The sequence below is a fragment of the Aulonocara stuartgranti genome, assembly GCF_965226115.1.
Source record: "Aulonocara stuartgranti genome assembly, chromosome: 8".
NCBI classification, from domain to species: Eukaryota; Metazoa; Chordata; class Actinopteri; order Cichliformes; family Cichlidae; genus Aulonocara; species Aulonocara stuartgranti.
The window spans coordinates 5,195,471-5,206,737 of NC_138959.1; the positions used below are offsets into that span (position 1 = coordinate 5,195,471).

Here is an 11,267-nt window from a genome sequence, read left to right on the forward strand (position 1 = left end):
CAGTAATATATTTTGTTTTAATACAGGGGCATCAAAACTTGAAACCTGCTTAAAATCCAGTTTTATTCCCTGGTTTTAAACCAATCCTAACAATACACAAGTTATTTTTATCACGTTTTAGTATTTTCAACATTGTTTGTTTCTTTATCTCTACAGCAGTTATACAAAAACGCAAAGAACAAAAAAAAAACCCAACAAAAGTTTACATTAAATATCACTTTTTTAATTTCTGTTGTAGATCATGACAAAATATTTTCAGTGACTGTCTGAAGTTCACTAAATATTAACCCCCATCAGGTTCACAGGCCTGTTGTGGTATCGCTTTGAAATGTCTGCCTCGATCTGTGAAAACAAACATAACAATCATCAGTTACTTCTGAGAACATTGTCGGCGTAACACTTAGAATTTGTACCGTTTCCATGTCACATAGAATATGAATACCTTTATGTGTCTGCTCATATTTAAACAGAGATCTCACAATGACAGTTTTCAGTATTTTCTGCTTCCTGCAGCCTCCTCATTTGACATAGTTAGTAAATTATCCACCGTGCCAACAGAAACAAATACAAAAAATAATGCTGTACCAGCTTCTGGAGTTCCCGGGTGCATCCTGCCAGCAGGTCAACACGAGGCTCCAGCCTGGACTGCTCCTGCAGGGCTTCCTGCCTCTTCTCTGCCATTGTGGCTCCTTTCAGCACCAGAATGTCAGCCTGCTTCATTTTCTGTCTCAGCATCTCTGACACGCGCTCAACATACCTGAACACGCACATCACATTAAAAATAATGAACAAAAGGTGCAACATTTCTGATGCATACAAAGGGGTTTTTCCACTTTATTTAAAGACTGATACTCATGATAGAAATGATTTATGTCATTTATACTGAATAAGTGGCTCTGTATTGTAGCGGTTAACTTATTTGCCTAACAAGCAAAAGAGCCCCAGTTTGAGCCCACAAGGAGTCACAGAGGGGTTTGTGTCAGGAAGGGCATCTGGTGTAAAAATCTGCCAAATCAAATATGCAGAGCTACCCGCTGTGAATAAGTGAGCAGCTCAAAGTAGCTTATATTATTTATACAGAATAAAATGTACTGTCAGTGTACTTTACATAAAAAAGGACCTGCTACAAGGCAATTAATTAAGCATTCTATACTTTAATTTCCCTTCTACAGAAGAGAGACAGAATAATAAAAGTTAACTGTCTCTTAAATCACAGCCAGTTATGGTAGAAATGAATCACAGAGCTAATCACACTAACCACAGACATGAATGTCAAGGTAATATCAGGCTTGCAATTGTTTATCTGCAAAGGTTTTTTCTGGGTCTGATTGGAGAAAGGGGATCCTTAAGAGTACAGAAACTCCAGATTTTGTGGCACAAATTCTAACTTTCACTTTCTGAAATAAGCACAGGGATGGGGAACTCCAGGTCTCAACGGCCGGCGTCCTGCAGGGTTTAGATGTGTCCTTGATCCAACACGGGTGATTTAAATGGTTAAACGACCTCCTCAACATGTCTTGAAGTTCTCCAGAGGCCTGGTAATGAACTAATCATTTGATTCAGGTGTGGTGACGCAGGGTGAGATCTAAAACCTGCAGGACACCGGCCCTCAAGGCCTGGAGTTCCCCACCCTTGCTCTAAGCTATAAACTTGTTAAGCTATTATATACAAAAGTCACAATAAAGTGCTAAAAGAGAAGTTTGAAATGATAGTTCTTCATCTTATGTGTGTTATTTTACAACAAGGTTATGTATTCACATTGTTTCCTGAAATAGAGCTCAGTGGTGATCATGCTGATATTCTGGCGACCATCATACCGTGGAGAGGCGTGAATCATGAACAGGTGCTGCATCCGGAGAGAGGTGAGCCTCCCCAGAAGGTCCTGCACCTCAGACAGCATCGCCTGGATGTGTTCGCAGGTTTGGCCTTGGATGACCGAGGGGGCCTGCTGGAACTGGCTCATAGCTACCACATCGCCCTCTTCTCTCATCTCACTCAGACGCTGAGTCAGGAACACCTCCAGCTGCACCAACAAATGAAGCCAGAGTCATGCGTTAGTGACAGAAAACCAAATCTGGCATTCAAACACTTATATATAAATATCACAGTAAAAAATGCAATTGCACCTCAACAGTGGGAGCATTCCTTCAGGTGAAATATTGTTAAACTGAGATCCTAATCTTCTGTTATGTCTGAATGCATAAGACCATATCAGCTAAACATTTATCAGGACCAGATTTTTCTATTTAATCCACATAAAAGATTATGAAATCACACCATCTGCCTTTATTGCCTCTTTCCTGAATTTCTGCAGTTCTCTCTGTGCAGAGGTCTTCCTTATCGCACCAGCAGCTGTTTAACCATGCAGCAGAGACACTCCTGACTAGTACCAAACACCGAAACCATGACCCAATTCCAATCCTTTTCACTTCATCTGGAGTATAAAGTGGCCGCCTCTGCATTTCACTGTTGCTATGCATTCGTCTTGATTAAGTGCTACAACTAGAAACTGTTTGACCTCAATCTTAGCGTTCTTTTTTCACCATTTTAACTTCATTCTTGCAGCTTTGTTGCCATCTCTTTTGAGCTTATCTAAAACTTTATAATGACATGTAGCCGCTGTGCTCACAAGAACGTCAGGCTGCTTGTTAGTGGTCTCAAAGCCTTCACCTTGATAACACACTGCAGCTACTTTATTCAGCTTTCTTGTTTTCTTTCTTCTTGGTTTACTTCGTCCTGACTGGATTGCTTACCTGCCAACATATGTATGTTTCTACAATCTGAAATAACCTTCTTAAAGGCATTTGAATTACATACACCAGCAATTTTCAGCTGCAGCTGTGTCTTTATTCTTACTTAGCCACTGCTACAGAGAAGAGACACACAAGGAGATTCTTCAAATCTGAAGTTATACTTTGAATACTACATTACACTTTACTGCACTATTATTCATGTTCAGTAGTACCTAAAACATGTGAATTACTGCAACCTGTTTGCAGTGTGCTCTGCCTCCAGACAAAAATCAAATGAGGCAGGCTTCAGACACCCCCTGTACCCACTTAATTAAAAGTACAGATAGATGTGTGCTGCTCTGATGGCCTTGGGAATAAAATGTTTTGATTTGGGTTAAATAATAAGTATGGTGCACACAACTACATGGATTGACTGCTAAAAACTGAGTCAACTCTTGAGTTTGGCTGTTAACGCAAACCTTGGACATTTTACCTTTTGTTCCACAACATGAAACACATGTAAATAGCTCACTGGTTAATATATTATGTGTACTAGAGAAGATGCTTACTGGCAAATGGCTAAATAAGACTGCAGATAAGTCGTCATCAAAGTGAATGCAGGAGGTGATGGTGAAGTCATAAGACTATGGCGTACTTTATTTGTAGCCTAATGGCAGAAATACCTTTGGTGGCTACAGTCATGTTTCAGACATCAAGATTTTTCTTGCGTCATCCCAACATTTACAGTCCCTCCTCTCACCCTCCACACTCCCTGCCTTTCCTTCTCTCTCGCTGCCTCCTAACATGCCTTCCCCCTTTCCTCTTCCTTTGCATTCGCCAACAGTAGCAAAGCTTTCACCAGCACTCTGACGAACATTCAGCACTGAAGGTGGTCTTCGTTAACCTGGGCTCTGACTGATCCAGTATGGAAATCTCATTCTTCATGATCCACATGTTTGATTTTGGCCAAGATTTTATGCCAGATGCTCTTTCTGACACAACCCTTCCCATTTATCTGGGCTCGGGACCAGCATTACACATACACTGGCTTGTGGACCCTCGCACAGTTGTGTTCCAACAAAACCTGTAGACGACATAAGCTTTAACCTTCCAGGAACAGGGTGTTCCTAACTTTTTGGGTGGCCAAGAAAAAACCCCAAAAGCATTTCCCCGGCACTTCTATCTGAAACTAAGCAGTTCAATTAGACCTTTTTCCTTAATTTAAATAGATTTAATGGCTTAGTGAGGAGACCTGTGGGACTAAATGATATTTACAAATTTTCATCATCAATAATTTTGTCCAGAACATTTTACAATCATCACACAACCTTAAGTTAAAATACAAATGTTCAACCTAAAAAACTGAGCAACACTTAGCTAGTCACTGAAAGGTCACTCCTTCTATCCTTCAAAATTTTAGTTTTTAAAAACTGCAATAAATATAAACAACAACAAAAGACTAAAACCATACAAATACAAATAAAATAAAAAATTACAAAATGTCCTCCGTGTCAGTCTGTGGAACTGTTACCTTACACGTTTTTGTCTGAAAGTTAAAACTGATGCTGTTAAATGCTTTTCACTATCATTCACTCCAAACACACCAGCAAACCTGGTGTGTTTGGAGTAAAACAAAACGTTTTTAACAACACACTCTCCCTCTAAGCTGCTTAATGCTCCACTTGTGTGTTCTGCCTATAGCTTTATATCATTAGGCTATATACAAATATATGTGGGTCTTCTTGAAGTAATTTGAGATCGAATGACTGTAGTCTTTACCTCCATCAACTCGTCAATGAACCGGCTGCGTGACTGAGGGTTTTCCAGTATAGTTAGAGCATCTTCACCCCTCGCCACTCCCTCAGGGCCTTCAAAATAAAATGAGTCTTTTTTAGCAAATGGACATTTCAGCAGCTGAGCATGTGACAGCTGCAAACATAAAAAGGATTAGAAGGGGGGAAAAAAAAAAAGTTTCTCACAGTCTGTGCCCACATCCACAATTTCAATTTCAATGGGAGCTTCTGCGCTGTCACCCCAGTCGATACCGCCTGCCCCGGGGTCCTGATGAGGGAGACGGAGAGAGAATAGTTCAGCCTTTTACCTCCCATTACTCAACTGACTACCTTCTCCCAAAAAGTAATCAACACTGTGGTTTATTACAGCTTTTTCTGCCTGGCATAGCTCTACAGTACTTTTAGACATTTTCACCCAATATATTCTGTAGTTCCGCAATCATGTAACCATATACTTTTACTTTATCCAGCAGTTCTCAAACTTTTTCTGGCATATTCCCTTCAGAACCTGAGAGATTGCACCAAACAGAACAAAATGTATTATCAAGCATTAACAATTATAATGAAAGAACAAAAAAACAAACCAAATTTAATTTGACTTTATTAAAAGTTAACAAAAATGCCATTAAAGCGTTTTTAATATTTTATGGTGCAATGTTTTTGACCATTCATTCATAGCGCCTGTATATTCCAAGCAACTATACAGTAAGATATCTATTTTGACCATTTATCCATTAATCTGAGGTTATGCTTGACTCAATGGCCACTTCCTACACACACTGATGTTGCAACACAATACATCACCACAACATTGTATACGTCACTCACTGCAGTCTCCTGAAATTAATTGTGTCTCTGCAGGGAAAAATATACCTGGTAGTGCGTCACTCAAACAAAAACAAAAAAAGTGTCTTTTATTTTCAATTTTTTTCTAATTTTCTTGAATCCCCCACCCCACTCCCAAACCTCTCTACTGGTTCTGTTCACTTGCAGGACCCTGCACTGATAGACTGTGGAGATGCAATTTTCCACACCATTGGTTGTGCCAAAGAGCTGGAGTTGCATGCCAGCAGTAATGGCACAAATTATGTTGCAAATTGCTGCACATAAGGGGGACAATAGCGAGCAAGCAACTTTGCTTTAGTGGAACCTACACAATGAAAAAAAGTTTTCATTATTATTGTTGTTATTATTTTACCAGGCTTCATATGTACGATTTACCTTGTAGTTTTAGCCAGTTATTTTTGGCCATTTGTATGTTAACTTGTGACCTATTTGGTGTTAATCAGCTTGCTAACATGTTTTCACACACACTGAATTTCTGCTGCAAAATTCAGGCACTGCAGCTGGTTTAAGATGAGGATGTACCTTTAAAAAAAAAAATCACTATATCATATATCATTGTTTTAGAGAAAAGGATGCAACGCAGACGTGTTCAGACGCCCTACCTTGGAGTTCGGCTCCAGGCTGATTCCCCAGTCTATTCCATCCTCGGCTGTGATGCCTGAACTCACACCCAGGGAATCTGATACTTTGCCAAAGTCGCCCCAGTCGATCTAAAACAGATTTTAGAAGACGAAGCAAAAACAGCGGTAAGAAAGGACTCCTGCTGTGAGTGGACATTTGGAATCACTTTGAAACATGCAGGCATTTACTGATAATTTCAATTATGGCCCAGTTTACATAGTGAACTGCATTAAGATAGAATAATGAATGGTTCTTACTAGTTTTAATTATATGAGCACAACAACAAGAATACACATGCAGTAAAACTAACCGTGTCCTCTGTGATGGTATCAGGTGGTGATTCACCCACAACTGGCCTTTCAACAACTGTGGGAACTTTCCCCGTTCTCCACTCATAAAATGTTGCATTCCCTCTTTTTTGGGCAAATGTCAGCATAGGGAGTACTGGCTCAGACCTACAAATGACAACATGTGAGCTCATGTGACCCAGCACAAACATTATCTATGGTTTATGTAGTTAAACAGAACAGAAAGTGTTTCTTTCAAGTTTACTTTCTTAGTTTTTTGTGAACTGCTCTAATGGATATACACCGATGTTTGAGCTGTATCTGCAAAAATATACATTTGAGTGAAACTGCGACAAAACAAAACATAATATTTTAAGTCTGGATGATAAACTGGATTTCAGTTACAACTGAAAATAATTTAGCTTCCAATATTATGAAAACACAAAGTTTTTACACTGAAAGCTGCAGTTGCCCAGTCACAGATGCATTTATAAAGGCCTTTCATGCTTTTTTGGTCCAAGCACACATCAACATGTGGACTGGAAGAGTCAACCACTTTACCTCTGATTAGCAAAGGAGCTGCTTTAACTCATGAGTGAGCCTTTGGACAACCTGGTCTATCTTGAACGAGTTAGGATCATGAAACTTGAAGGATCATTAACAGTTGCCTGCAGCCGGCTTTGTCTTTTTAACTCAGATTGTCTCTCATCCCATCTGTTTTTGGCTCACTCTTCACAGAATGGCCCATCTTTTATAACTCAATTATTAACTTGTTTTCAGTTTGAACGACATTTAAAGTTCAAGGAGATTCCCCGTGAAAAGTTTTTAACCATTTGTTAAGTTTGTAACTAACCAATTTTAAATACTTAAGATTTCAATATTGCCCAAAATAACAGAAATTATGTTTTTTTCCCCCCATAACATGGCATCTCTACTGTATCCCTTACTCACCAGTCACAGACAAAGTTTGTAAAGGCAGCATAAAGTTGTATTTGCTCTTCGAGCCTCGCAGCATCCTTCCCGACTTCGTCAAGAACCGCTGGCAAGTCCTTCACCAGAGCCTGAAGCTCTCGAGGAACATTTTCACCCTGTAAGAAGCAAATAAGTCAATCAAAGGCTCAGAAATCCTCACATAGCACACGATTGTTAAAGCTTTTCCACCAGTTTAGATTTGAGTTTAAAATCTTTGTTCTTACATTCATGGCCTTACAGGGTGAGGCCCCCGCCTAAGGTTACTGCTTTCTGTTCACATTCGCATCAATCAGTTAATAAAATGCGTAACTCTGAGTGTTTGTGTCTGAATATTCTCCTAGAGGTGTGCACGTTCTTGCACTTACTGTGATGCCATACTGTTTGCAGGCAGCATAGTAGCGTTCCCTCAAGTCTGCAGCTGAGCTCTGGCACTCCACCTCCCGCCTGCTCAGCTCCTGCTGCAGCTGCTGAGCTTTGGCCAGCTGCCTCCTCAGAGCCGGGCCTTCGTAGCTCACGTTGCGGCTCAGCAAGCTGGCCAACTCCACTGGGACACACAAACACATTTTTTATCATTCAGCACATGCAATTATTTTGTTTCTTCAGCTGGATTTTGTGGTCGATATCCTAAGCTACACAAATGCAGCAGCAAAATTAACACTTATAACCTTCCTGCTTTAAAAGAGGGAGCCTACAGGTATAAGCAAGTTAAATCTTGACTTAAATCAAGACTTCAGGAACTTTAACATATCTTAGACTAAATTTAAGGGCTGGAAAAATACACCAAAAACCACAGACTGTATAACAGATACAGCATAGCTTCAAGATCTGAAACAGCAATGGGAAGTGCTTTAATGCTGCATTCTTTCCATCCAGCAGGGGGCGACTCCTCTACAGCCACCAATTACATACAGTCTATGGTGAAAATACACTCTTTTAAAGTAAAGTTAAAAATAATCACCAAGACAAAATATAAGGTGGTTCATGTTGCTAGATGTCAGTTTTAGCTGCTAATTTAAAGTTTTCTAACCATAGTGAAGTGACTTCTATATTCCTCTACATCAGCTGTATTTGATATTCACGTGTTAGACTTTGTACATCCACGAGGCCCTACTTGGGAAACTTGATCATTAGAAGGTGCACATAGAGCTCTAGAATTTAAAGAAGTTCTCTTGGACTTGCTTCGTGCTGCTATATAAGCAATCTGTACATGGAAAGTTTTACATTTTAGTCCCCAACACCGGATGATTAAACTGTTTTTCTGTTAAGGCAGCAGAGTTGTGAAATTTGTGACCACAGAACATCAGAAAACGCGGTTGAAAGAGTCGCAGTTCTGCAGACAGCAAACTGTGTGAAAATGAACTTTGGTTAACATGGTTGAAATTTATTTGCACTAAAGAATGCTTTTATATTTACTGATCCGGTTCATCTGTCTAAAAACTACAGATGAAAGTGAGCTTTTAGGTCAAATATATGCCTTGTTTATTGTCCCTACAAAATAAACAAGCTAAAAAAATAAAAATAGACAATATGACATAAAGTGACAACAAACGGTCTCATAAGCACTTTGTGTAAACAAGTAGACTCGTCTTCTTTGCCTTTTCCACCAGTATGTTACAAGGTCAGCATCCAACTGGGCCTAAACCAATTTCCCACCTGGACCCAAGTACAGGGGTCCCTATATTTAAGACATTCTTTTAGGCATAAGCTACAATAATTAGGTTAACCAGATACATTATCTCATTGCTAACTGGTTTAAAGCATATTAAACAGCATGAAAGTCTTAGCTGAACTATAAAGCATTAACACATGTTTGTACACAGTCGCATTTCACGACCTAAATGTTTAAATGGGACAAAAATAGCAGCACTGAGAGATGGAAATTTGCACATTAAGAAGACAAAAAACACTTAAAACTCATCCATACTGTCAGTAAATATGAATTAAAGATATTTTAAGATTTATTTTCAAAGGAGCCAAAGATACGTAGCTGTGTTCACAGGTGTTTTTATACTATAAAGAAGACATATTGATATGTCTTTCCCTTATTTTCCTAACACACTTACCCAAATAGACATTATCTGCTTCATAAAGAGACACAATCTCCTGCCAGTCCTATGAAAACAAAACCACAAGGGAGAAAGTTTTACAGCAGAAAACCCAAATAAAAAAAATCCCCTTAACATGTGACATTGACATGTATGAATCCTCTCACCTTCATCCTCTGTGATGAGTATCTGCCAAAGATGTTCTTGGAGGAAGCCTCAGTTCCCTTCAGGATCTCCACGATCCTCAAGCAGTGAAAGTAGTGAATGTCTGTCAGTGAAAGTAAACAAAGCACAGAAATAGATGAAGATTTAAAAGCAGTGCATATTAACAGCTGCTTAAAATACAATAAACACCAAAGCCATGCTCCTCTGCAACCCCTGCTGGTGTTGCAGTAGCAGTGCAAGAGTCTTTGGGAGTTGCCTGAGGTTAACTGCTAGTTGTCCAAAAGTTGTGCAAAAGCATGCCTGAGGTTGGCTTGGGAGGGACAGCACTTATTGCTAAACCCTGTGATGCTCTCCTGACTACCATTATTAGCTTAGATTAGACAGTATTTTAAAATAAGACCATTAAAAAACTCCAATGTTAGTCTCCACTTTGTTGCAGTCATTAGCAGGGTTGTAACACCACCTTAAAATAAGAATAATGATAACAACAAGAAAAAAAAAACATTAATAAAGTTGTGAAGTGGGGTTTAAGCCTGCATTGATGATTATAAAGTAACCCAAAACCTATATCTGGTTGGAAAGGGGAGTCCCTGAGAAGAGTAGAAATGGTGCTAAATAGCCTGCTGGGTCCATAATAGATTCATCTCTCAGAGAAGTGGAAGGATGGGTGGGTGTATTGAGTTGTAGGGGACCTACAAGAGCCGGAGAGGAGCGCCTTGATCTCCTCGTTCTCCGGCATGTCCTGGATGGCAGCATTGATCTTCTCCCTGATCACCTTCACTGCACTTTGCCATTTCAGGTTACAGTGCCTCCGATCCACCAGCCAGTCTGCAACCACACAGAGCAAGTTTACGTCTGTAACATCTGTTTCAGCCAGCAGGCTAAAGGACTACAGAGCTGTATTAGCTGCTTGTAGCTCAGCTGCAGAGGAACACATAGAAAAGCAAGTGCTTGTTTTAAATGTGCGTGTTTTTGTCTTACCTAAAAGTTTGCTGGTCTGTATGTCGATGGGAAGGTTCTGAATGTTCCGCTGAAGGGAGACAGCCAATAGATTTTGTTATTTACACCTTATTTAACTAACGTAAAGGACAATATCACATTAAACCGTTAGGAAGACATTGTGAATAAGTATCTTAAAAAATGTCATAGGACAGACTGTTTTCTTTGCTAACTTAAACTCAGTGTAAAGTGTTCATTTCTCTGTCACTTAAGTGGACTTTTGACTGTGTCAGCTAGCTAGCGTTAGCTCGCAGGCTAGTTTTTAAAGCCAGCTCGGAAAAAAAACTAAATTTAATCTCACCTCCATTATTTCCTTTTCTTTTTAAAAACGTTTCCGACCATTCAGGGCTTCATTATACGATTATATTCCGGTTTATATCCAGGATTATCATCACCATCCGGAGCTTTCCTGTTTATGACACGTTAGGAGAAAGAGAGCCAATAGGAGGAGGCGATGTTGCCATGTCGATAGCTGCATTTGGATTGGTGAATCGTCGTGGCCCCTGATTGGTGCAACTAATGAGACTGTCGCTAGAGGGCGGTAGTGTCACTTTACTTAAGGTCAGTTGTTCCCAAACTAAGAGTAGCCCATGAAAAATGTGGAAGAATACCTGGAAAATGTTGGCCATTTCTTGTTATGGGTCAGTCATTTGTTAAAAAAAAGGTCTCATGATATTTCTTGCACAGTTAAATAAACATAAATGTAGTTTACCTTCAGAAAAGGAAATCTACATCTATCTATCTAGACAGTTATTACCTGCAAGCCTGTTAAAATAAAAACATTTGACACAGTTGTAACAAATGTGC

The 11,267-nt window shown here is 39.6% G+C and overlaps 1 protein-coding gene across 1 annotated transcript; it reads right to left on the minus strand.

Moving 5' to 3' along the window:
- Positions 1-201: 201 nt before the first annotated feature.
- cdk5rap3 (CDK5 regulatory subunit associated protein 3) lies at positions 202-10,928 on the minus strand. The gene is made up of 14 exons (XM_082543916.1): positions 10,762-10,928; positions 10,443-10,491; positions 10,158-10,289; positions 9,464-9,564; positions 9,315-9,363; positions 7,617-7,795; positions 7,231-7,367; positions 6,303-6,447; positions 5,974-6,081; positions 4,712-4,793; positions 4,512-4,600; positions 1,818-2,023; positions 586-757; positions 202-342 (listed from the first exon to the last, which is right to left on the minus strand). Exons 1-14 carry the CDS (start codon positions 10,765-10,767, stop codon positions 277-279), a joined length of 1,521 nt encoding a protein of 506 aa, XP_082400042.1. The 5' UTR covers positions 10,768-10,928; the 3' UTR covers positions 202-276.
- Positions 10,929-11,267: the final 339 nt, after the last annotated feature.

Coding starts and splice junctions, on each gene's coding strand:
- cdk5rap3 (XM_082543916.1), bottom strand. Junction 7,368..7,616: donor GCAAACAGTATGGCATCACA/GTAAGTGCAAGA, acceptor TGCTTCTTACAG/GGTGAAAATGTTCCTCGAGA. Junction 2,024..4,511: donor TCATTGACGAGTTGATGGAG/GTAAAGACTACA, acceptor TTGTTGGTGCAG/CTGGAGGTGTTCCTGACTCA.